Source organism: Paramormyrops kingsleyae, chromosome 1 (assembly GCF_048594095.1).
Source record: "Paramormyrops kingsleyae isolate MSU_618 chromosome 1, PKINGS_0.4, whole genome shotgun sequence".
NCBI lineage: Eukaryota > Metazoa > Chordata > Actinopteri > Osteoglossiformes > Mormyridae > Paramormyrops > Paramormyrops kingsleyae.
Window position 1 is genome coordinate 68,080,443 of NC_132797.1, and position 27,016 is coordinate 68,107,458.

Below are 27,016 nucleotides of genomic sequence, written 5' to 3' on the forward strand. Positions count from 1 at the left end.
AGATGTCTTGGTCCTCTTCTAGTTACTTGGACCTACTCTACAATCTGATTGGTTATCACTTTGAACCAATCATTTTTCGTTCTGCCCACAGAACATTTTTGTGTAAGTAAAACTCCTATGTGCTTATTCAAACATCTCATCTCCTTCACCATGACTGTGACGTAACATAGATTGGCTGCAATTATTTTTCATTATGATTGTTAAAACAAGTTCATAGACATATGAAAGCCTTTTATTGGATGTAAATGACAAAACAGCCAAGTTTAGTTAATCCTAATAAAACCATATTTTTCATATCTTTTCTGAGTTTCTCCAGCCTATCCCGTCCAGGGTGTACCCCAGCCTTGTGCCATATGCTGACTGGGATGGGCTCCAGACCCCCCTATGACCCTGTTCAGAATAAGCAGTTGGAATATGGATAGATGGGTGGATACGTCTTTTCCTCAGAACTTACTTTATAAGAAATCGCTGATTGTTATCTTAGTGAATCATGCAGTTAATAGTAAGTAAACAGAGAGGCAGTATGCTGAGCTGAGCATGTTCCGTTGGCTGGATTCCGCTGGGGCGTGTGACCATGAGGCTCCTTGTAGGGTCAGATATTGTAGGAGTGTTTCTATGGGACATGAAAGGCTGGCCTCACAACAAACTACTTCACCGCCGAATCGCGCATCAAAAGCCCCACCGTCCAACCAAATTGTCTACCTGTCTTTATTAATCTTGACGTGTATTTGGATGTTATGAGTTGGCCACACATCTGCTGTTCGTTGCTGCAGTGAGATAACAGCGAGGAACTGTGGCAGCTGATTGGTGAGGAAAGTGACTTTTGGAGTGTGAGGTGGCACTGATCCTGGATCAGATGCTGCACTGTGGCCCTGAAGCCCCTTCTACCTGAACCCATCTTGATCTCCTTTCCTGTCATCAGGTGACCTTACGTACAGTAGGAGAATAAAAGGCTGGGCCAGGTCCTTCAATCCCCCTACTGTCATTAAAGACTCATACCGTGTTGATCTATTTTTAGACTTCTGGAATGGGATGAGCTTTCTTACGCTGAACTCTAACAGGCTTTTTGAGGTTATCTGCAGTCTCTCGCAGGCAGATGCACCAAACAGCTTATATGGATGCTAGAGCTCTCAGTAGATGTTCAACTAGCGGTTCTGTTTGGTTGGAATTCTTTCTTTGCCTTTCAGAAACACTTATAATGTTTGGTTTAAAAGAAGCACAGATTTAATTCAGGCTTTTATTAATAAAGTTTAATCAGTCTGCATTATTTGCAGGCAATTGTTCATCACTGCGTCCACTGCCGGGGGCTCCGTTTTCCTCCCATGGTCCAAAAGCGTACAGGATAGGTTGATTGATGAGTCTAAATTGGCCCTGTAGCTGTGTGCGCCCTGCCTTGTGTTGGCGCCTGCCCAGGGTTGGTACCCGCCTGTGCCCATTGTTCCTGGGATAGGCTCCGGTGACCACAGTTGGGATTGAGCAGATTCAGAAGATGGATGGATGGATATCTTTATAATTATCCAAAAATGTAGAGAATAGCACAAACAAACCTTTCTTTGGTCTGGTTTTGACTGGTACTGTACATTCATCCATCCATCCATCCATGTATTTTCCTTAATCTCTCATTCTGTAAGGAGCCTTAGTGGGTCTAGTGACTTCAACGAGCCCAGGGCCACAATCACACAGTCCCACAGCCCTACCCACTCTCCCCTCAGTCATATTAACTGTCTCAGATCAGAATCACATCTTTAAACAACCACCAAACACGAGCATAGTCCCTGATATTTACTGTATTTTAGCATTTATTAAGCAGCATGCGTGACCTGACTTTAATGACTTTCTACTGTGATGCAAGCCACGTTTAACCCAGTTTTATTGTCATCAGATGGTATGTGTATTTTTAAACTAATCTGTCCTTAAATATACTCTTGTTTTTTCATAGACGCTATATTAACTCGTTAAGTCTTTTTATATGTTTTTCGCTTGATTGTTTTTATTTCTGTTTTTATGTTCCGAGCTCCTATAAACGCTAATTCAAAATTTATTTATCATGGTTAAAATTCAGCCGATATTTAAATACGGCATAAGCAGAAAAAATGACTCATCTAGAATAGAAGGCGGAATTTATACAAGCAACCGAAATCAGTAAATTATGCGAACGATTCAATATCCAGCAGAGAGCTGCAGTCATGCAACTGCTATATCGGGAAACCAAGCATCGCATTTGCGGTCAGTAATTACAGCCACGCAGCTGAAACGAATGAATGCGCAGATGAGGACCTGAGCTCACGGCTCCCCGCGCTGTTGAGTCAGAATGCGGCTCCCCCGAGGTGTCTGTCTCCAGGCAGGTGCTAATTACAACCGCTCCGTCTGTGGCTGAGAGACCTGAGTCACGTTAAAGCCTGAAATTACACAGCTGAACGCCAGCAGGGGGAAAAAACTTTAACGATCCAGAGAGAGAGAGAGAGAGAGAGAGAAAGAGAGAGAGTCGGTCAGTCCACTCAGCTGGGTCGCTCAATTGTGCATATTTGCTGCCTTGATTTAAGTAATCTTGATTTATTTGTCCCGTCGGTAGTTCTGCCTAATAATGTTCTGTGAAATGCAGGAGAGTGTGGAAGGAGTAAAGTTGGAGGAGCATGCCCTTCTGTTACCTGTAATGATTCATTCACGTGTTCTGTGTAAAGTAATTTTGCAGGATTTGTTTTGGAGTGTCCCAAAGCAGATTTTGGGGGGTTACACTACACTAATGTCACATTGAATGCAAATTGGTCATTTTGAATGTTACCTAGACCAGTGTTTCTCAAATCTGTCCTTGGGGACCCATGTTTTTGCTCTCTCCCAATTCCCTGGGAGTTGGGAAGGAGCAAAAATGTGGACTGTCTAATGCAGTGTTTCTCACGCCAGTCCTTGGGGATGCCCAAGCGGCTCACATTTTTGCTCCCTTCCAGGTCCCACCACACCTGTACCTGGTATTCGGTATTCCTGATTGGCTGGGAGCTGGAGAGGAGCAAAGATGTGGACTGTCTAAGGGTTCCAGGACTGGTTTGAGAAACACTGACTCGGTCTGCCTTCCTAAAATATCCTGAGGGCACTTCTGTGCAAACTTCCAGTTCCATCCTCCAGTCCGCGTCTCCTGTGGATCTGGTGTCCCACAATTCCCACTCGATGCATGATTATCACTTTGGGGTGGTAACTTTCCCAGAAGTCGCAAACGAGTTCTCGTTACCGGATCGCTTTGATACTTGACTCCAGCTCGGCCTTTGAGAAACTGGAGAGTGGCCAGATTCACAGTGGACGTCCTCCTTTTGCTGAAAACACCGGGATTAGTATCAGTGAGGAATTTGAAAGGTATCGGAGTGACCTTGAGTTCCCGGTGTCTCCTGAGCTTTCGTTAGCGACGTGGTCGTTACATAACTTGCCGGCGGAGGCTGAATTTATGGCCAAGGCTGAAGACGTCCCTTGGCAGCCTCAGAGTCTCTGTGCCGTGCGGACAAAAGCAAACGTGCCGGTCAGGGCGACTGCCTGCTTCTCTCAGTCCCAGAGTCTGGGGGTGAGATTATGACCCGGGATTGAATCAGAGAGGAGGGGGAGTCCTGTCAGGTTCACGGTGGGGGTCGCAGTATGTTAATTTGTTGCCACTTTAAAGCAATACAAAATAAATTTTAAAATGTGATTAAAGTTATGTCTATTAATTAAAAATTTACTTTGTTACTTTATATAAATCAAGTGGTTAAATAGTATTTGATTTTTTGTAGCATAATATAACAATGACTCTTGTGAGTCTAAAATGCATTATAATATAAAATCATTCTCTGATTGCATCTTACACATCTGACTTCTACCTGAATCTAGCTTGCAAGTGAAGTTTTTGCAGCAGTATGGCAAGTGAAATAAGCCTAAATACAAAAAACATGGGACCAAAATCATGGCGTCATGTAGGAATATCTCACCCACTTCAGAAACGAATGTCTGGTCAGAGCTACAAATGAAAATATAATAGCTGATCGAACGACGTGATTTTTAGCACAAAACTGACCTTATATTACTTTAAATCTTTTATAAAATTTTGGGTCATTAAGAAAGAAAAGGTTAACATTGGATAAGGTGCAGCTACACTCCAGCAAGGTGCGATTTGGACGAAAGGAGACAGAGCTGGTTAGGGTCCATGCCAAAAATGCTTGAAAAAAATCTGTGATAAGTATGGAATTATCTTCCTCTGAGCTATTAGTTGAATTCTCCCCAAATGAGCTTGATGAGCCGAATAGCCTCCTCTCTTTTATAAACTTCTTGTGTTTTTAACCCTCCTGCCCACCCAAGCCAAAATCAAGCAAATGTAATTCATTGCATTGTTGCATCGTGGACCGAACAACCTCTTGGTTTAATTTCCTATAGACCTGGTCAACCACTTCATCTGCTCCCACTAAAGGCCACATCCAAGGACGAGCATCTCTGTGACTAGTGGCAGCAGTGAACAGCAAAAATCTATAAATATTCCTACTTTAATACATAATTGACGGTACACTCTTGAGTCTTGAATTATTCTTTTTTTCTTTCCCATTCAAAGCATCCTGGATGTGCAAATAAGTGGATTTAGGAGATGTGAGGTAACAAGAAGTGTGGGAGGTGTGGTGTGAAGACACATGGTCGCTCTTCCACAGAGATTTCTAAGTTAAAGCTTATTGCGTCTAGAATAAGCATTGATAGCTTGATTCACACACTGCACCACAAGGTCTCGAGAAAGCCTCGGTATTCTGGGAAATCCTTCAGTTCTTGGAAATCTCGTTCCATTTATCAGCATTTAAAAAAAAAAAAAAAAAAAAACTTAAATATTGCATAAAATATTAAAAGCACATAATGTGTTTTATTGAGGGTTATATTAGGGATTGAGGAATGTTTGTGATTTAAGAGGAATAATATTTATCCCGGGTTCCTGTAATTGTCGAACTTATGGTTGGCGTTAGCGGTCAGCCATTTATTGTTGCTGAGCTGCTCGATGATGATGGGCTTGATAGTTTACAGTGAGTGGGCGGGATGCTTACTACAAAACAGATGTGAAAACCGCATTCAGTTTATTAGTGTGTTGGGGATTTTTTTTTTATGGCTGTCCGCCATTTCAGCTATGAATAAGCTTCGTCCCCTCCTCCCCGGTATATGCATGGCGTGGCGAGTGTGTGTGTGACAAAGCTGTCCAGTCACGGGTGCACATGCTGGTCCCTGCCCTGCGACAAAGGTGCCTTTCATACTCCCTGACTCTTACCGACTTCGCTCATTTGTGTTCATTAACATTTAGCCCACATTGCGCCAAATCGGACAGTTTTGGGTTTGCGACCTCGCCGACCCCATCTCACTGCTGTGGACGTTCATGACAGCATGCTTTTCTGTGTGTGTGTATGTGTGTTTGTGTGTGTCTGTAGATTAGGGTTATATTACATATTTGGTCCCCACAGTCTCCCACAGTGTGATAAAAACCAGTTATTTTGATGTTGTGGGGACCATTTTTTTCCAGTCCCCACAAAGATTTGTGAATGCAATTAAAAAACTAACAACGCCAGAAGCCTCGTATTTAGTTTGGTTACTTATGGTTAAGGTTAGGGCTGGGTAGGGGTTAAGGTTGTCGTGCTGGGATTAGAGTTTTCCCCATAGAAATGAATAGGGAGTCCTGTGTGTGTGAGAGAGAATTCTACCTAGGGCATGGTTTTGATATGTTTAAACACTCCTTTAGGAATACAATGGCCTTGTGTTTATGTGTGACAGAAAAAAGGTAATTATTTATATCCATATTATGCCAGACAGTTCCCAATCACGTGGGTCATTTTTCGCCCTCATCGCATTTCTGCTTCACCTTTGAAGAGGCACCTGCAGTACACGGACGGTATGTGTCAGTGTTCAAAACTTCCTGTGGGCAGATGCGCCAGGGTCTGTCAGAACTATTTCCATTCAAAGGTGGTTATTTAGTCTTCCTGCCTCTATTTACTTAATCAAGTTTGTGCTTTGTGACAAGGCATAAAGGAAGACGGACTTCAGAGACTCATCTTTATGAATTAGACTCTCCATGCAAATGTTTTGGTTTGGCTGTAGACATCTAATTTAAATATACATGTTATGACAGCATACTTTCTGTGAAGTCTCAGGTTTGTAATGTTTTTTTTTTCCTGGGATAATTTCTGTGTTGCTGGGAGTCTTTAGCAGTGGTGACTATACAACTTCTGATGGAAGGGTTAACAGATTGATGGCAGATTAGTTAAAAGTGAACTTCCACCTGACTTTTGAGTCTTGCCTAGAGCATCATTCTTTTTGATTGTTGTTGAGATGCCAGATATCTTGTTGGCCTTCTAACACATTGCATGAGATTTGGAATGTCACTCACGCAACACTTGGACTCAGAGACTGATTTTATTTAAGATTCTGTGTTATAGATATTGTCTAAGATCATTAACATTGCAAGAAAAATATTAAGATTATTTGGATCGTTAGAACCAGTAGTGGCTGCTGACCCCCATTTTAATTGGAACAGCAAACTCTAGACTGTATCCCAAGTCTTGTAATTATTAACCTGGTGAGCTGATGCACAGAAAGTGTTGCTGACAGACTTTGCTGTTTTTAACCATTTTCAACAGGTGTACGATTTTCTGAAATAGTCATTATAGAAATAAAAAAATAATAATGAAGCACACAGTGCGTATAAGTCGCCAACACTCTGTTGACTTCATAACTGCAGACTTCCAAACTTCCTCTGGCATTAACTCCAGCACAGAAGCTGTTTGCTGGGAGCTTCGTGGAATGGGCTTCCATGGTCGAGCAGCTGCATGCAGGCCTCGCATCACTAAGCGCAATGCCAAGCTTTGGATGGAGTGGTATAAAGTACGTTGTCACTGGACTCTGGAGCAATGGAAACTTGTTCTGTGGAGTGATGATTCACGCTTCTCTGTCTGACAGTCTGATAGACGAGTCTGGGTTTAGCAGATGACAGGAGAACGTTACCTGTCTGACTGCATTGTGCCAACTGTAAAGTTTGGAGGCGGAAGGATAATGGCATGGGGTTGTTTTTCAGGGGTTGGGCTAGGCCTCTTAGTTCCAGTAAACGGAACACCTAATGGTTCAGCATACCACAACATTTTAGACAATTCTATGCTTCCATCTTTGTGGGAACAGTTTGGGGAAGGCCCTTTCTGTTCCAGCATGATTGTGCCCCAGCGTACCAAGCAAGAGACCATAAAACGACGTCAGTGCCTGACCTCACAAATGCTCTTCTAGATGAATGGGCAAAAATTCTCCTAGACACACTCCAAAATCCTGTGGAAAGCCTTCCCAGAAGAGTGCAAGCTGTTATAACTGCACAGGGGAGACCATCCCCATATTAATGCCTGTGGATTTTGAATGGGATGTCATAAAAGTTCCTGTAGGTGTAATGGCCATGTTTCCCAATATAGTGGTACCTTTCCGGAAACGTGCTTGTATTCTAAAGCACTCGTATATCAAAGTGAATTTTCCCATATGAAATAATGGAAACTCAGATGATTCGTTCCACAACCCGAAAATATTTATATAAAAATGATTCATACAAAATATAAAGTAAAAATACATAAAACAAATTAACCTGCACTTTACCTTTGAAAAGAATCGTGGACGGTGTGAGGGAGACGAGAGATGAGAAGAGGAGGGTTATTTTCTAGGACGACTTTCACTGTAACTAACGGAATCACTGCTATCTGTTGGTTCACTGGAATCTTTTTCTTTTTGTTCGACTTTAACAAGGAACCTATGCAATGACAGCTGCTTTTGTCTCCTTTTCGATTTCGCGGAAATGTGTCATTGCATTGTCGTTAAACAGATTCATCGCTCGCACTGCTACGGCCTTATTCAGATGGGGCTTTTCTACTAAATTTTGCCTGAGACCGAGCATGGGAGATGATTACCCACAATCCTGCTGCAAGAGAGAAAGAAGAACTATGAACTCTCAGTTGTGATCACGTAACACTAGGCAGACAAAGCGTATACATAATACTTGTATTGCAAGACCTCGCTCGTATCAAGTTAAAATTTATTAAAAATTTGTGCTCGTCTTGCAAAACACTCCCAGACCAAGTTACTCACAATCCAAGGTTTTACTGTACTTTTGTACATATAGTGTACAGTATGTGCAACACCAATACACTAACAAAAGCTAGAACATCATTGTAGTGACTAAGCACATCCCTGTATTGTCCTTTTGTTGTCAGTTTTCACCCTCATCATGTGCCCTAAATGCTAGTTCCTGTTGACCCAAGAATTAAATTGCACCAGTCAGAATTTTCATGGGTTTTTTTTTGTTGTGTTTGGCTAACTGAGATGCATACCATCATCAGTGAAACCATCAGTCCTCACTAGTGTTGCCTCTTTGGATCTAAAGAAATAAGGGAAACCACCCCCACCCCCAACCCAGGTCCATGGCAATAACATTTGTGTGTGTGGCCAAAAATATGAGACATATCACGTCCCATATTGGTTCAAAACGTGAAACAGAATTTTATCTAATTGCATGATAAACAGGATGGGTTCAAATTCTAAAACTTATTTAATTGCATGACTGCATTGACATGTTCCTATTGCGCAATAAATCACCAAAGAAAAAATGAACGTTATTTAAAGTATAAACACGGGATTAGCTACATTAAACAAGAATGATATTTACAAATCAAACTAGGCCTATTTTAAACTCTTGCCTGTTTCAGTTATAGTACACCAGTTGCTTGGCCACAAGTCAACAATAAATATTGGCTAACAAGTGAGTTTATCTCGCCTAGTGGCTGAGTTCACATTTGAATGGTTAAATGTCTGCCAGGCATGTTGTGTTGTGCATCATTAGCAACACTAGGTGAAGCATGCTTCACTGGCTGGGTTTAACAATGCGTTTAACAATTCCGTAACTGTCCAATCAAGTACTAGATAGAAGGTGATGAGAAAGCAGAAAGTATTTTACTTCACTGAAGTTCCCTTTATTAACCTAAGGGTGGTGCTGTTTTACAGAATACTTTGTCAGACATCTTTTGAACAGCTACACTTTATTGGTTTTACATGGAAATGATCGTTGGGATTATACATTGGCATTAAAATAGTTTGTTATATCATGTTTTTTCTTTTCCCTTTTTTGGTGAAACTCTAGTTCACCTGTTGTTTTTTTAAAAACCTTCCTAATTGTTATTTCACTGTTTCCTTCTTAGACTCCTTGAATTTGGTCTTTAGTCCAGAGTGTTACTCTTAAGATGCCAGACCCCAATAATGCTAACCAAGCTACAATAGCCAGCCAATACTGCTAATTCTTGGTCACTGCTTACTGAAACTGAAAAGATTCCTTCTCCCACTGGTCTAGCTCGCTGGCTGACCCTTGCACCGAAGCATCTTCACGACACAAAGAAACCCTCTTGCCACCATTGCCCTTCTTCTCTCTGGCTAAACTCACGTGTCGGCCAACATTTACCATGATTGACGGCGTATAATATGACCACGGCTGGCCTTTGCATCTCATTGAAGGCTGGAAAGGCCACTTGTCACACTGTGTTTACGTATTCTCATGTTCTATCAATGCTGCTATGTATTTGTTTTCCTTTTTCATTAAAAATATCAGTTTTACATGATGTAGCTGCTCTGGTTTATTAAATATATAAATCTAGTTAGACTTTTTGCCTGGAGATGGACTGGAATCTTGTCTGGAGTGTTGCTCAGCCTTCTGTTCGGTGGTTCCTGCCTCTGGTCCTGGAAGACAGACAGGTTAATAGATTAAACATTAATAAATTGATTACCTTTTTTGGTCAAAAAGACTGAAGTTCTGCATTTTTGTGTCACGGGTTTGATAAGAAGCAGAATGATGTAGACGTGTGATAAGAAGCAGAATGATGTAGACGTGTGATAAGAAGCCAGTGATGTAGAAGAGTCAGAAACTGACATCCTGACTTTTAATATGCTCTTTTATGAAATGCAGGTTAATATATTTTTTATTAAATTCTTTATGAAAGATGTTTTATATTATTTTTATTGGTTCTAGCAATGCTAAATGTATCGTCATTATTATTCAGAGATAATAATATTCAAAATGCAGCTCTGGAAAAATCTGTGCGACCACATCAAAATTTTCAGTTTCTCAGGTTATGGGTATGGCCCTGTGTCAAATACACATTTTTTTTTTGTTGCAAACTCCAGCCTGGATGCTCTGTGTTTCTCTTTAATGAAGGGCTTCTTCCTTGCTTTATGGGTCTTCAGTCCTGCTTCTAGGAGCCTATTGTGAATCGTCCTAACAGTGCACTTCACACCGCTTAATGTTTCCCATTCTTTTTGAAGGTCACTTGAGGTCGTCCTCCGATTTATGAGGCACTGCCGGATAAGTTGATGGTCTTCGCTGCCATTAGAAAGTTGCTTCTGCCCTCATTGGTCATTGCTGGTGTCTCCTGCTTCACCTTTTTCTTGTGTAGTGCCGTCTTCGAAACTTTGAGCCTGGAATCAGCCTGCTGTACAGTTTAGCCTTCTGCCAGCAGAACCAGGATTAAACCAGGATTTAAAAATATAGATAAAAAAATACATACTGTGTAATATACTGTATATAGTATGTGTAAGACAAATTACTCATATAAACATTTTTCATAACTGCTTATCCAGTACGAGGTCACAGTCTTTATGAAGCCGATCCCATGAAACAAGGCAGGAGAAGGGAGACCATGCCAGTCCAATGCAGTTTCTGTAATTGAAAGACTCCAGATGAATATCCAGAGAAGGATAATCTAGGTTCTTTGGGTGTGTTTTGGGGAGATTGCACCTAGTGGCATGTTAGTGCTTTGGCATAAAGTCCATTTGTCTGGGATGGGAAGATGCATTTGTGTGACTGCATTTGTGTGACCTGTCCACCAGGCCATTCGGATTCAAAAGTCGGTCCAGCTTCGTGACTCACTGGGAACATTGAGTCAGGGGCTATCTTTCGCTCTTTCACTCTGGAAATACACCCTGTGCACACTCTTCTGCGTAGATGTTTAATTGACCCATGAATGAGTCCTGTGTGCTCCAGTGTGTTGATATTGCAATTCTTCACCGGCACATCTGCCCTATGGAAACTGTACAGTTTTTTTATTAAATAAGATTATTTAAAAAGTGAAAATTAATGGCGGTTTCAAGGTTTTTGAACGATAGTCACTGGTCTGGTGCTATAATTACAATTCCGTTTTCAGAGTTACACCAGGCTGCAACACGAAGAATTTTTTTTTGCGTAATTAAGGAAACTCAGCATTATAACTTGCCAATAATTAAACGAACACAATGTTGTTTGTTATGGAATTATGGAACAAAAACATTCACCGTCTTCAGTTAATGTTGTGGATCAGTTCCTTCTCAACATGGAGAAAATACCTTAAAGATACAGTGACAGTTATGGGTGGGGGAGGGAAAATGCTGCTTCTGTGCTTTTTGCAGACAGGAGACTCACATGCCTGCTAAACTAAAGCCCCGGTCAAGGTCGCTCATCTTGAGCATGTTTTGTTTTGAGAGTTGGAGACGCCCTTATCATACTGGCACCATTAATTCAAATTAATTTGTATGCTCCCCGATAATGATCAGCGTCTACCAGTCTGTGTTCTCACAGAAAAAACGAAAGAACAAAAAAAAAGATACACTCTTATTCAAGGGAAACTTTTTGTTCCCTTCAGCTAGGAGACGACACATACATAAGAGATCCTGGAAGATGGTGTGGCCTGAAATGTATCATCATGCCCTGTTTTGAGATGAGCTGTCCAGTTTGACAAGTGTTGAGGAGCATCTTGTGCATTGATTTACTCGCAGATTTAAGGGCTTTTTGGTCAAACACAAAAGTTTATTCTTTTGATGCTGAGCTTTGACTAGGGGACTGAAGGTGATCAGGAGACTGACAAATTGGAATAAGCTCTATTATCTTATGCATTCGTCAGACATGATTTGTTTCCTGAATAGAGCATGATTAAATGTAGTGATTCTGTAACTTTGAACATTTAACATTTATTTAAATACCACATCCTGTCCATTATTTAAATATTTGGATTCAACATGTATGTCAGAGAATGATCTGGGCTCTCAATTGTATGTTGTATTAGACAAAAGCATCTGCTATAAATGTAAGAAAAGAAAATGCAACTAAAAATGTTGCTGTGTACAATAGATCCTAATGTATTTGTAGTCTTTTGCAAGACCATGCTTTTCCCGATGTCTTTTAGCTAAAAACAAAGGGTAATGAAATAAGATGTGAAGTGTCTCAGTTTGGTAAGGACCCAGACTGATTCAGCACGTGTTTTGGTGAAAGGAAACGGGTAGAAGCTTCAGCGAGGGGCCCGTTCTTGTCTGTCTGCCGCGGGACTCCAAATTTCAGGATCTCTTCCTGAGAAGGGTCCCCTGAAACGGCTTGTAAAGTTTAATGGCGTTTGGAGCCTCGTCGCCCCAATCTGGGTCGGAACAAGTCGCCCTGTCGGAGGGAGAACGCGAGCACTGATCCGGTTCCGGGTCTTCGTCCGTTGATCCCGGTGGATCTTCTCCGGCAGCCCGGTTCACCCTGGCAGAGAAACAGATGTGAATAACGAGGCAGAGCCACCACCCTGGGAGAGACTCACCGCAGGGCTATTCTGAACGTCTCGGTTCGTCTGCAAAACTTGCTTCCTCCCCTTAAATCCCCCCCCACCCGATTACTCTAGCTGCCCTGTCCCAGCCAGCTCTTTACAATAACCTTGGACAGTTGAATTCTTCTTCTTTACCCTTTTTCACATAATCCTTGCTTTCACGTTGCTGCTGTTCCGTAGCTTGCATTTTAATCATTGCTGCGCTGGCCTTCACTGCCTGTTAGGGTTAATAAGACCTCTTTAACTCATACACAGTTCGCATTCTGTAAATAAAAATACCTGTTTGGCCACATCTGTAAAGATACTGTTTGATGATACTAACTTTAAAGAATTACATGTTCCAAATTTGTAATATATGTTTTTTATTTTTAATTAGCTTAATTCTTGGTAATATTTGGTAATGCGTAAATCATTAAAACAAAAAGAAATAAAGAGTCGTAACCACAAATTGGGGGATTTTGTCTAAATATTTAGACAAAATATTTGAAATGAAGTTAATCTGCCTCTATCTGCAGATTTCGCTGTTTCTCCTAAGTAAACATCCTGTTCCTCTGCTGCATACTCGGAGAACATTTTTTGTTATCAGGAGTTTTATGAGAGCATTGAAGTGACTGCGGGAAAAAAAACATTTTTACGTTTTCAAGGACGAAGGAGGAGTTTGTTTTTCGGCCGAGAGAGCCCATCTCTGCGTGCTTCCGCCTGTCAGTCACACGTCTCGACCATTACGGGTGCGCCGGTCCTTTCGGGCGTCCCGCCGGCTGAGCCCCTTGCCTGCACACGCAACCTCTAAGTGTGCAGCCTTACAGCCACGAGGTCAGCGGTAAAGAAAACCAGCACTGACGACCTACTTGTATGAATGTTCTCGTTCCCGCGGTGACACTTTGAAGAGAACAGCATGAATTTTCATGCAAGGAGAGTCACCTTGCCTACCGTCACTCCACTTTTTCTACAGAAGAGGGTAGGGGCCATTTCTGTGGCTTTATAAGCTCAGTTGTAATGTTTATACGGCTCTCCCGGATGGCTTTATGGCGGCACTTAATTCTAAAGACCTCTGAAGGAATGAAAGCTTTAAGGGAGGATCTGGGTGAAATGTAATTACTGCTTAAAATCAACCAATCCTGCTACAGATTCAGGTCTGATGTAATCTATTTCATCTCCTATTTTCTCCTTTTAATTTTATTGGACAGTATCAATGAGAGCAGGGGCTTTCTGGATACAAACATTCACACAGTTCTATTCTCACTGTATGCGAGTCATGTTTCAGAATTACAAAGATGTTAAGTGTGTAAAATTAACAACCAGGTCTGGGATTCTGTCAGCATTTGAAATTTTATCGCATGAATTATGTAACTTGTGTGCGGAACACAACAAGCAGCGGCCAGCAGTCGATGAAAGACTGTATTAGACTGAATGCTGCTTGGTGCCAGGAATTTAGCATTGCTGCAGTTTCTGTTCTTTGCTGCACTTTCACTAAATGTTTATGATGTTAAGTAGAAGAGTTGAAGGGATTCAAAATGAAGAAGCTCTCAGGACCTGCTCTGTCTTGATCTTGGTGTGCGGATGGTCTGTAACCCTGCAGGTTTTAATATGGGCAGCGTTCTGAGTGAGAGGCCCACATAAAGCCCCCCTCAGTCGTGCATATGCACCGCAGGGATTGTCCTGTGAATGGTGACAGCGACTGAGTAAACCGAGAATCCCTTTCAAGCTGCATGTTCCAAATCATCTTGTCTACTCTTCCTGGGATTTACTGCTGCTTCGCCGGCATACAGGAAGCACAATCGCCCTTCCCGGGAGAGCTTCTGCAAGAAGGGGAGGATTCAGTTCTCAGAGGGGAGCTGAACCAGACCGTCCAGGGCAAGGAAGGGCGTGGCTATGATCTCCAAACCTAAGCAAGCTTTATCACCCGCCGGGGGTCTCTGTGACAATGTGATAGAAACTGCAGTTCTCAAAATCAAAAGTTAAAAGAGAAAGTATTGCAGATTCTTACTAAATAGCTTCTAAAATGTGTAGTAACCGTGCATTTAAATGCGGTTTCAGAAAATGTTGCTGATAGATCACTCACTGTGGCATTGGACTGCAGATTTAAGTACGAAGGTTTTCATGGTCGCCCCGCAGCCACTAAGCCGAATAGCGCCCGCAGACTCGACACTTTGCCATTTCTCTTGTCAGCATATTTAATCTCATCCTCATTCCTTAAGTGTTGCCAAACAGTACAATCTGAACTCAGAACAGGACACTTTAATAAGCTGACAATTATCACCCTTAACAATGCATCGATTGTAGGAGCTCCTTCGTGATGAACGGTTGGACAGGATGTGTGTGTGTGTGAGAGAGAGAGAGAGAGAGAGAGAGAGAGTGAGAGAGAGAATGACATGTGACCTCTCTGTTTGATTCCAGTGTTTCTGCAGCTCAGGAAGACCTAACAGGTCTGGTTAAAACACAAGTAGCCTGCTTTTCTGGTAATGCGTAGGATCATTATTAATATACAAAAATGCTGAAAATATTAAAAAGGAAACTGACTAGGAAAGAATCAGTACTGGCAAAGATTGTTTCATGAGGCCACACTGCTATCTCACCTCATGTTTCAAACAGACGTGACAGACATGGGAGAAAACTTATTGGGTGGGGGGGGGGGGGGTAGGTTTTATTGCTGCAGTCCAAAGCCAACAGTCCGTTTTAACTGCTGATGGCGCCGGGATGAAACCATTTTAACTGGAGGGGGCTTATGGATGCGTGGAGGTCACACGATTCGGGCCGGGGACAGATACGCGTCGCTTTCGGAAAGTTAGAGGTACAGCTGTGGGGGTGGAGTTCAAGGCCGAGCTACGGAGGGGTGACTGGTAAACTGGCCCCTGCACGTCCGTCCTTGAGATAAAGAGTCTTAAAGAACAGTCTGTGCCAAACACACTATATATAGATCCGTGTGTTTAACCATTTCATTTATCTATATGATTAGCACCAGTAGCAAAGTTTCAAATTCCAAAGAATGGATGTTAATAATACTGAATAAATTTTCTGATCTGTTCCACAGTTTGCACTGTAACAGCCCCCGCCCTCCCCCCGATTGCATTTCCTCTCAGGTGCATATCGTTCTCTCCGTCTGCTTGCATCATCATCCGCTGCTGATTCTTCACTTTCCACGGTGTCAGCCTGACGTATTCAGGCCTCAGATGCTCCCGGATATTTTGATGACATTTTACATTTTATTTATTTAGCAAACACTTTCATCCAAAGTGACATACAATTGGGAAAGCAGGGTCCGACAGACCCTGGAACAATTTGGGATTACAGGCTTTGCTCAAGGGCCTAACAGTGGAACCATTCTGCCACCCATGGGATTTAAACCAGCAACCTTCCAATCACAGGCACAGAGTACTACAGTATGCTGCTTAGGCAAATCCCCTCCAGAAAAAAAGCACTTTTTAGTATAAAGAAGTGCCCTCACTTATTGTGTTTATTGCAAAGGTTTGCGTGCTTGTTATTTTTTAAGTTGTGCTCTGAAAGACGGCACTGTTTATGAGTTCTGTCATTAAACACGGCTCGCTGTTGAAAGGTGACACTGTGCCTTTGTTTCTGTAAATTGCCATCACTCTTTTCCATACTTGTGCATAAATTTTTCCATGCAAATATTTTGCTTTAACCATGTAACCATGTAACTCCCAGTACTCTGGACTGCACTGCATCGTCGCCGTGCCATGTTTGACCTGCCACCCAGATTGAGACCTTGTTAACTCCGCAATGGAATGGAGTTTCCGGGCTGTTCTGATAATGCGAGGGACTGCATTGGTGCTTGCGTGACTGCAAGCTGGAGTTATGCAGCATCAGCAAGCAGCAGTCGTCAGAAGTGGCTTGTGTAGGTGTTTTTATCATGCAGCAGAAAAGCAGTATTATGTATGAGAGTGATCTACACTGGTGGTGGCTTGTCATTCTATGTGCACATGGCCAGTCACAGATCTATTTCATGTCATGCCTATAAATGTAATGTCTATACATCTACGCTAGCAGTTTGTTAGCAGTATGCTAGTACGGATTGTCTGTGTGTGAAGCTCTAATTGTCTTTATATTAACAATCCATGGGGTTTGCTCTAATTCTCTAAGTAGCCGTGCGTGGAACAAGGGCGGGGCAACATAACTTTTTTTTTTTTTTTAACGACCATTGCTAAATGTATTCATAAGTACCTCGTCAAATATTTGCCAGAGCTTATTGGAGCGTGTCTTCTTAGAAAATACTCCATACAGGAAAACTGATGAGGGAAAAAAAGGTCACTTAAGATCAAGTTAAGTTTCAGATATTTGCTGTTGTACTTGCAGAATGAGGGATTGTGTTTTTTTTCCCCTCCCCTTTCAACTACAGACAGCAGAGACAAACGGCAGCAGAAAAGCACCATAGCAACAAGGCCTAGAAACTGCCATTCATATATAATTTGCAAAAAAAAAAATCTTTGTTAATGATAAAATGAGTAGTACTTTGGGTCATCTCTTAAACAAATATAGGAGAAACATTTTACAGATTAGATTCTGTTACTTATCAATTTGCATAATTACCTCCTTTTCTGTAACTTATGGTTGCCTGATTGTGAAATCGCTACACAATATGATCTAATCATCCATCCATCCATCTTCTAACACCCCATGCCGGTCATGATGGTAGAGAGGATTTTATTACAGGCAGCTAATATAATAATTTTACTATAATTTTCATAATCTTGATACATAATTTAGGAATACCCGTGGCAAACAAAGCAAAGCATCTTGCAATCTTGAGAATGGCTTGAGCAGGAAATGTCTTTGGTCTGGCCCGTCTGTAATGCACCAACAGGTGGTGTTTCTGCCTAGCACCCGTGTCACCTGCACAGCCTAACAGCCTCTCAGGGGTATCCCAGCCCCATGAAAGACAGCAATTCAGGTGGTTCCCATCTGGCGAAGTCTCGGGAAACGACTTCCACACGGGGGCTCGGTTGGAACCCTGCCTAGATGCGATTCCCACGTCCAGTCTTTTCTTTTGGGAGGGGGGAGGGCTACTCATTCTCTGTTCTAGACTCTCTGATTCTCTCAGTCCTGCAGATTATGCTGTTCGCAACAGATAAGTCTTGCTTTCAGGACACCAACTCCCCCCCCCCCCCCCTTGCCAAAAAAGGGTGAACGTTTTATTTCTCTGGCTGTTCAGATTCAGACACGATAGCAGCAGTGCACCAAAATAATAATTATAATAATAAATAAATAAATAACAGCATTTGACAGCAGCTTTATTAGCCCTTGTCTTTTCAGCAGGTATGGGTAGTTCAAGCAGGAAAATTGCCCATGAAATGGGTTTCAGTAAACCGGGCCCTTGGCTTTTGTTAGGCTCTTGCAAAGGGAGATTCACATTTTTTTTTTGTCTTGTAAATCTCCACTCCGACTGATTAAATAGCAGATCGTTTACCTCATTTAGGGATGATGTCATGGTCAGAGGCTCTCATTCGCTGCTGGCTCCTGAGGGGTGCTAACCCCGAGCCCTATTACAGCGTCGTGACCTCCTTTCCTCTACAAAAGAGGGGGGGGGGGGGGGGTTGCGCTGGCTTGTCCTGCCCTGCCGATCCGCCTTAAACTGCGATTGAAGCACAAAGCGCCGTGACAGACAGTTGATCTTTCACTGTGTCTCCTCCCACCCCTCCATCGGCTCTGGGACAGAGCTGCCCCGATCCAGCGCAGCTTTTAAGTAGCACCCCTTGTAATTGCCCAGGGACTCATGCAGGGCTTTCAGCTGAGAGATTTCTGCCGGCGCTGTGCGAATGGGGAGGTGGAGCGAAGCCGTGTGACTTTTTTTTCCTTTTTTTTTTCTCTCCCCTCATCCCTCTCTCCTTCTCCTACCGGCGTGTGCGGAGCAGCCCATCCCGTTTTTTTTTTTTTTACACTGGAGGAGGTGGCAGGTGATTGGGCAGAGCCCCGGTGACATGCATCTGTAGAGTCCGGGGGGGTTGGTGGTGATGGTAAAAAAAACCTCTCCACGGAGAGGCAGTTCTTTCTAATTACCTCATTTTTAGCTCGGCTGCAGCAGAGAGAGCGCAGGCTGAGCCGCTTTTCCCGGCTGACACCGGTGGCCGCCGTCTGCATGCTTGCGTTTATGTTCCGCCTGGGTTATAATGCTGTGCGCTCAGCCTTATGTGAATTGCCGAGCTAGCCCCAATTCACAAGTCTGCCTGTCTCCGGAAAGATGGGTAAGTGGCATGAAGCGATGCCTGCATTTATTTCTCTGTGTTTTACTGCAGGGCTGTCCTGACGTCGGCTGTTAAAATATACATATAAGAATAGGAAAGCACGTTAAAAGTGTAATTTTGTGCTGCTCCGGAACTGCAACACATGCTGGCACACGAAGAAGTATGAAAGGATTTTTAATGTCTCTCTCTGTGAAGATCAGATAGTTTTAACTCGTGGCAGCTTGTGGGGAAGGGATTGGGGGGGTTGTATGAATTTTGCGTTCACTGCTAAGGCTGTGCCAAGGCAGAGAACGCCGGAGGTATGAATTGTGACATTGAGCTATCGTGTAACTGTTAGGCTTAATGCACCAACTTTGCAGGAAAAGAATACGGAACATGGGGGATGGGGTTAAATTATTGGAATATGAACTGGAAAGCATGTGATTTTAGCCGGAGCCCCAGGTTGTGGCGTGTGCTCGACTGCAACCCCTTTTCCTGACTTGACGCGTGGGAATTTCTGGGCTCATTGCAAAGTGTGGACAACCCCCCCCCCCCACCATCACCCGGTGCCGTTCAGCAGCGGGGACGCTGACGGAGGGTGTCTTTCATTGCAGGTGATTAAAGTGTTCAGTGAGGACAACACGAGCCGAGCAATAGAGGTCCCCAGTGACATCACGGCGCGAGATATCTGCCAGCTGTTCATTCTGAAAAACCACTGCATCGACGACCACAGCTGGACGCTGTTTGAGCAGCTGTCACACCTGGGCATAGGTAAAAGACAAAATACTGCTGTTATACTGGTCTCTCAGAAGTAGAGGGGACTTACTGAAGTAGGTCCCCTGCAGCCATCTGCAGCAAAACTCACCATGCATTTGCTGTGACGTCATATTACATTATGCATTATAATACAAAAATATATTACTAGGAGATTGGCTGTGAAAATGATCAGGACATCTAACTTTTACAGGTTAATGATGCTTACTTTCTTTAGTGTTCCCTGGAAATAACCAATAATTCTTCACCTGTCATTTGCATGCAAAGGGAATACTCTCCTCTTAAGATCTAGTTTGTATCTAACTTTTTTCTTCTATTTTATCATGGAGTATGCAGATTTATAATGGGATCTCGAGGCTTTTGTACATGGCAAGGGTGACTCGGTAGCGATTTCGGGTTTTCCATGTGCCAGGGAACTGCTCTCTCTTCATTTGTGGTATAATAAATGAAATTTAGCAAATGTAGCTGGAGGTGGAGCAGGTAAAGGGTTAAAGGAGCCTTCAATCCATTTTTTCCCTTTGCTGGTGAAGCCGTCTTTACACAGTGCAATATTCCTCAGCAGCATTCATCTCACCATTGCATAATTCACCCATCTGTTCTGTTCCTCGTCTCATTCAATCTTTCAGGTTTTTTTTTCTGAAATATGCTGTGGCCTCATTTAACCCCAAGTGCTGTACAGTGTTGTTTCACGTCCGGTGTGTCATTCACATGTCTGAAAACTGCTTCCTTGGCAATAATACATTGCTTATAATAGTTAAATGTGAGATTTAGTATATAGGTCGAAGATTCTGAGTATGCAGTGGTGGATATTTAGATGAATCATTATTGAAAATGCTATTTTTAGGTCTGGCCCATTTTTATTTGATGTGTTTAATGACAAAATGAGCATATGTTTCTGCTTATGATAGTTCTGGGACAAACATGTTTTAATAGCCAAGGATTTGCATGCAGTTTATGACAAACGCTCCGTCTCATCGAACTGCCTTTAGGATTCCAGTGAACAGTTTTTTTTTTTTTTTTTTTTTCTGGAATCTTCTCTTTGTTTTTTCTGAGGTAAGGCTGATATTGAAAATCAGTGCTGGCAATTTTCTTTGATTACTTTGCCAAAGACTGCTGGAAATCCTGCCTGGAATGTTGAGGAGTAAACGTTTCTTAAATGTTTCAAGACGGTACAAAAAAGCATTTTGAAAAATGTTTTTGGGGTCTGAATCAAATGCAACGGTTATTCCTACCTCAGACTTTGGGTTTCAGGAATGTTAGTAAAACAATGAACGTCTGTTTTATGGTACATATTGTTTTATGAAAAGTAGAAATTCTGGAAAATAATGGAAAGGTTGCGGCTTTTTTCTTAATATTATTTTAAAAATGCATTTCAAATAGCATTGCCTTATAAGGAAACTCAAAAAAGTTCTTATAAAATTTGCCATTGATTCTTTACATTTACAAAAACCTGAAGATGATCATGAAGAGAAGCGATTATTTTTTCCTGTAATGCAGCACATGGTTAATTTGCTTTCATATATTTCATACAACATGAACCCTTTATTAAAATAGCTTTTTTTTCCCCCAAAAGCATTGGTTCTGTGTAAGTAAGTAAGTTTCCTAGGGTGGGTAGTTATGGTTTCTTAACCAAGCAAAAAAAGGTTATAACCTAGCTAGTGTCAATTTTGTCGGTTTTGAAAGGCTGAGAATTGTGTTAAGATGTGCCTTGTAAAGTCTCATAAATCCTCAACGGAACAACAGAGGAACTTCAAGCCTGAAGAAGTTTGAGAGGAAGCATTGTGGCCTGTTACCCCTGCCCCCCCCCCACAGTGTTAATGCACACTTAAATCATCTTATATTCTACGTATATTTAACTCTATTCATTGTTTAAGTTAATCTTCTTAATTTCAACACGTTAGTTCTATGATAATTTATATAATAGTTTAATATGTCATGACCTGGCTCCAAGCGTTGCTGTTTTCTGTGTGTTTGTCTCATTGCAGTATAAGATGCACCAGTACTATTGCTTTTACAAGTCACACATAATCTATCATTATTAGACCCTGTACTTTACTAGGGGGGAGTGGGGGGGGTGGGGGGCGGGAGACTGATGGATGGATCATTTTATAAATCAAGTACAAAAGGGAAATTACCTGTGGTCATTTGTGTCAGTCAGGAAAGGTAGAGTTCAGAGGGCTGTGATTGCTTCACTTTTGTGTTTTTGGGTAAATATACGTTCTGAGGTCACAATGAGAAAGAACAATCATTTTAAAGCTAGAGAACAATTGTGTAATTTCAATCAGACATGGGGAGGAAAAGTACAGGCCTTGTGCTCCAGGCCTTGAAAGCATGACACAGTGAACATGACCTGTTTGGGGAATTAAACAAAGAGAGTTGGGGAAATAATGCACTTTTCGCTTCAGATTGTTTAATGGGCCTTGAGGAATGAATTGCGATGAGCAGCCAGGCTTAATTCTTGTTATGCTATGGGTATTAATTAGCTTCAGATACGTGTGTGCTTTTCCAGCTGGCTGCGTTCAAGCAGCTGCTTCCAGAGAGTCATAAAATATTCATTTTGCGTTCTGAGAAAGAGATAATGCTTCCTAATAACGTGAGACAATGTGTGCGAACTGGCTTTTTGTCACAGGAACGACAGAACCCGTATTGAAGGTTAACAAACCATTTTTTAAAATGGGCGTTAATTATTAATTTGGGCTACACAATGCTTTGGGGCAGTGGAGGTGTGATGTTTTAAAGTACAGCCAGACAGAAAGTAGGTTTCTCCAAGTCAGTGCAACACTCTCATTTGCTTGGGTTTGCATTATGTGATTGTTTGACTTATGGTCTGATCGTTACTTTGATGTATAATGCTGTCGCTTTGTAAATAGCTTTTTTTTTTTTTTAAATACTGGGCTTTGTCCTTAATTGGGATTGTCAAACAGTTTCCTGCCTTTGAACTTTGTGGTAAGCTTGGCCTGACAGGTCTGCTCTCCCTCGCCCCTTCGCTCCCTCTCGTCGCCTTCATGGTGATCCTGCTGTCTTCTGACCTCACTGCGCAGAAAGAACCATTGAAGACCATGAATCTGTTATCGAAGTTCAGTCTAGTTGGGGCATGGATTCCGACAGCAAGCTGTGTTTCAGGAAGAATTACGCCAAATATGAATTCTTCAAGAAACCCCTGGTGAGTCGAGTATTATTCACTTATCTGTTTGTCCGAGCAATATTCTGAGTTTGATTTCGTGGGCGGGTGGCTCCCAGATAAGACTTAGCATAATAATCAGTTTTACATAATGTGTGTGTGTGGCCATGTATATAATACATTGTGGGGACACTTGTTCTCCACAATGTGGGGAAAAAAACTGTAATTTTCACATAGTAGGGACCATTTTTCTGTGAATGCGATCAGAAAAAGAAAGTCTTCTATTTAGTTTGGTTACTTATGGCTAAGGTTAGGGCTGGGTAGGGGTTAAGGTCGTCATTTTGGGATTAGGGTTATGCCCATAGAAATGAATGGAGAGTCCCCACAAGATTCAGATGCCTAATCTGTATGTGTGTGTATTCAGAAGGTGTCCAATGCACCAGGCAAAAAAAAAACTATAGCTTACATGGACTACAATATTTTGTGTCATCTATGGTTTTCTGGTTTCCTATGTGGTAATTAACCTAGATGACTCATTTTATGATTGTCACGTCACACATCGTTTGTACTCCTACTCTTTACTACCCGGTGTGTTAAAAAGGAAGATAAGCAGTGCCAATATGAACCTGAAAAGTGAACTTGTTTTAGGATCTGAACTGATTAATGTAAAGTTTACCCTTTTTGTGTAAACAGGACTTTTTCCCTGAACACATGGTGTCCATATCAAGTGAAAGCAATGGGATAATGAATCATTCACCACTAATTGAGGTACCATTTTTAACAATAAAATGCTTTCGATTGAGTAGTTATGGCCCCACACAAGCTACTGTGTATATTTTGCCGTTTCTGCATTTTCCCCTGAGGTCCAGCAATTAAATTTGTCCTCAATGAGCAACAAAATAATGTAGATAAATAATGTCCTCTACAATTCTCATACTATACACGCCACTCAGTTAAGTCCTTAAAGAAGCCATTTAGGGTTTTAAGATGTCATGCTTGTGGTGCTGTGCTCTTTACCACCCCAGTGCTTAATTTAATCAACATTTAAAACCCTTTTCCTCCTTAGATTTCAGGAGGATGTAGGATTGATGCATGAGTTCTGTTTGACTCACATTAAGTTCCGTGACTGACATGCATTTTCTATGGACGGTCTTCCTTGTGCATCCTGGTGTTCCTGTGCTGTTCCAGCCTCTGTAAAGCATAGCTGCATCGAGCTTAACTCAGGCTGCCTTCCCGTCAACAGACGTTTCTCAACTCCAGATCGTGTCCCGAAATCCATGGGTACCTTCACGCTAGAGAACAGGGAAAGAGAACCTGGAAGAAGTTCTACTTCATCCTCAGGAGGTCCGGGCTCTACTTCTCCAACAAAGGGACGTCGAAGGTCAGTGAGTGCGACTTCTGGTGCAAGTTGCCTCAGATGGGTCCCTAAATGTGTATTATCTCTAGTGTTGTTTCTGTTTGTGGCCAAAAAACATGAAGAGCTTAATCATGAGCACCTCCACTCCCAGGGAAATGGATGGGGATTCTGAATTGGTCTGCTCCTCCACGTTAGCAGCTGAAGGCAATTTGTTGTTCCTGCTGACCTGGAGATCTCTTGTCCTTTTTGTTTAAGAGGTTTATTTAGACCAGTTGAAGTGTTTTATAACTACCTGGGACCGCTTCAATGTGCAGTTTTGAAGTTTGACTGTGAGATCAGTGTAGGCTCCAGACTCTTCTGCAACCGTGACCTGGTGGATGGATGATGCATGGATCGGTGCATGCATGCTTGGATGGATAGATGGCTGGTCGGTAGAGAGGCCTGCTATTTAAGTCTCTCTGTGTGACATCCCAGACTTTCCAAGTCTGATTTCCAAGCTACACTATGACCCAAATACAAATTTTAGTAGTGTGTTCATTTATAACCACTTATAGCCAAAACTGAAATAGCATTATTATCTAGCTAAGAATAATATAGTGTGTCTCATAACACCAAGATTTAGTTTATTTACATATCCAAAAAGATGGGGTTTTTTTTCTCTCTAATAAAGGCCCTGGTTTGGCTGGTGACCTCTAGGGCGAACTCAAGAGATGATCGTCATGCGTGAGGCAGGTTTGGCTCAATCCGTGCCACCCAATGCTGTGCGGAGCCGGTCGGACCGGTTTTCCGCGCAGGTCAGCTGTCGTGCCAAGGACGGTGCCCTGGTGCTTTGGTAGCTAGGCGAAGCGTACACCTGCAACTTTGCCGACCTGTTCTGCCTCTATTTTTCTCGACAAACAGAAGAGCCGTTGTTTGTCTGTGAGCCTGGCAGAGGGGTGCGACAAGGCCCCGCACTCGCTTGCCAATATACGTAACTCAATATATCGGGATCGTTAGACTTGACTCAGCTTTTTCTGTCCTTGCCTATGATTTTTTAAATTTTAATTTTAATTGAGCTGTTGACCTTTTGTCATGCGCTTATTGCGCTTCTGTCGTCTGGCGAAAGGCTCTGCTCTGCTGCCAGTTACTCTTCCAGGCTAGGAGACGGAAACTTCTGGCCTGTGTCTGGTGGCCCTTTAACAATAGCTGGCGTGTATCCCACCTGCTTGGGAAGCAGATGAGTGTCTGGCTGCGTGTGGTAGAGTATGAGCTGTGTGCCTAAACTCGCTCCGTTTCTTTCATATTTGTCTCTTCTGCAAGTCGACCCTTGAATTTTGATCTTATTTTACATTTTTGGCAACTTATTTCCCCCCCCCCCCAATCTACAGGAATGTACATGCATTAAGCATATTTGGACTCTGGCATAGAGATTGTATGGAAATAAAACTAAAGATTACAGCAAAATCCTTGCTGTAATTCACCACATGTAAATATTTTCATTAGTCATGGTTATGTCCTTTCACGTTCCATGGACATCCTTCTCTAAGACATTTGGGAATTGCTGTTTTTTGGATTCATTCTACTGACATTTCCAGTGCTGTAATGTCATTTTTATTTTGGTTTGATTATATTCTAGACTTAAATGATTTCTATGCTTTTTACACATCCCTGCTGCTCTGCTTGGTAGAAGTTGTAGAATAAAGGTCTAAATTTGTAATTCCAAGTTTAACCACACCTACTGTGAACGCAGATTAAAAACCCTCACGGAGTGTCCGACTTGGAGCTTAGTAGCAAAACAAATCCTCCCCTATTATCCTTAATCCTCGAACCCCAATGTCCCCCAGACTCCCAGACACCGTGTCAGCCTGCCCTCCTTCTCCTTGCTTTCATCCTGCCGGCTCCATGCTTATCATGCTAGCTTGCTCTCCTTGGCCCGGCACCCTCTGTGTCTGGTTAAAGTCTGAATCGCTGACGGTTCTGTCCCAAGGCTTGAGTTCTGTTTTTATTCAGGGGGTGGAGATGGATAGTTCAGGTCCGGATAGTAAAAGTCCAGACCGAGATTTTGTTTCAGCCAACCAGTTGAGTACTGTGACTCTTTATACTCAACTGGTTGAAACAAAATCTTAGTGCAGACCAGTGTTCTTCATCTGGTTCTAAGGGATCTGCAAACGGTCCATGTTTTTGCTGCAAAAATGAGGACTGCCTGGCAGGGAGCTGGGAGGGGGCAAAAACATGGACCGCTGTGGGTTCCAGAGGACCGGGTTGGGAAACACTAGTTTGGAATTTTACTCTCTGGACCTGAATTACCCACCTCTGTTTGGGGGGTGGGGCATGTTTCTGGCTTAGGATGGTGAGACAGGGCATCACATTGCCAGGCGATGAGTTTGAGTTGGCACGGAAACGTGGGAGTGGCTCAAAGACGGCTTTATGTATCATTTGGTTTTTCTGTTTTTAGGAACCGAGGCATCTACAGTTTGTCGCAGAGTTCGGCGACAGCGACGTCTACACTTTACTCTCAGTCCGCAAGATGCACGGCGCTCCCACTGACTACGGATTTTGCATTAAGGTTTCTGGCTTCAATTCATTGTTTGTGCCGCAGGACAAACGTTTAACCTTCATGGTGAAAAGATTAATTTCTGGGGCTCCCTTTTTGCGCTTAACCCGTCGAGGAAAAGTGGGTGATTATTGCCAATTGGACTGGGATGTGAGGATGATGGGTTTTTGAAGAAGAAGCATCGCACAGAAAAATAATAGCTATCCACTATGGGGTTGTGGAGCACATCTCAGAAAGCACAAGGCATGAAACTAGTGCTATACTTGTTTGCCACTACGTTTTATTTGTTTAGCAGATGCTTCTGTCCAACGCAACATACATTTTCATGTGAAAGTAGGGTCAGGCAGTCCCTGAAGACATCAGTTGTAAGGGCTTTGCTCAAGGGTCTAATTGTGAAATCACTCTGCCGAGTCTGAGATTTGAACCAGTGACCTTCCGATCACAGACACAGCAGCC

The 27,016-nt window shown here is 42.5% G+C and overlaps 1 protein-coding gene across 4 annotated transcripts in view; it reads left to right on the forward strand.

The window, feature by feature from the left end:
* The window catches only part of grb14 (growth factor receptor-bound protein 14), a 35,461-nt gene that overhangs the window by 2,100 nt on the left and 6,345 nt on the right, over positions 1–27,016 (forward strand). Inside the window, exons 1-6 of one of the 4 annotated variants that reach the window (XM_023791435.2) lie at positions 2,562–2,680; positions 19,390–19,546; positions 22,591–22,712; positions 23,364–23,438; positions 23,914–24,051; positions 26,462–26,572. In XM_023791435.2, the coding sequence (XP_023647203.1) occupies positions 2,585–2,680; positions 19,390–19,546; positions 22,591–22,712; positions 23,364–23,438; positions 23,914–24,051; positions 26,462–26,572 (699 nt within the window). In that variant the 5' untranslated portion in view covers positions 2,562–2,584. Of the gene's footprint in view, positions 1–2,561; positions 2,681–13,299; positions 13,558–18,250; positions 18,797–19,389; positions 19,547–22,590; positions 22,713–23,363; positions 23,439–23,913; positions 24,052–26,461; positions 26,573–27,016 lie in introns of those variants that run through there. The other 3 variants (XM_023791595.2, XM_023791512.2, XM_023791344.2) reach the window with 3 other exon arrangements.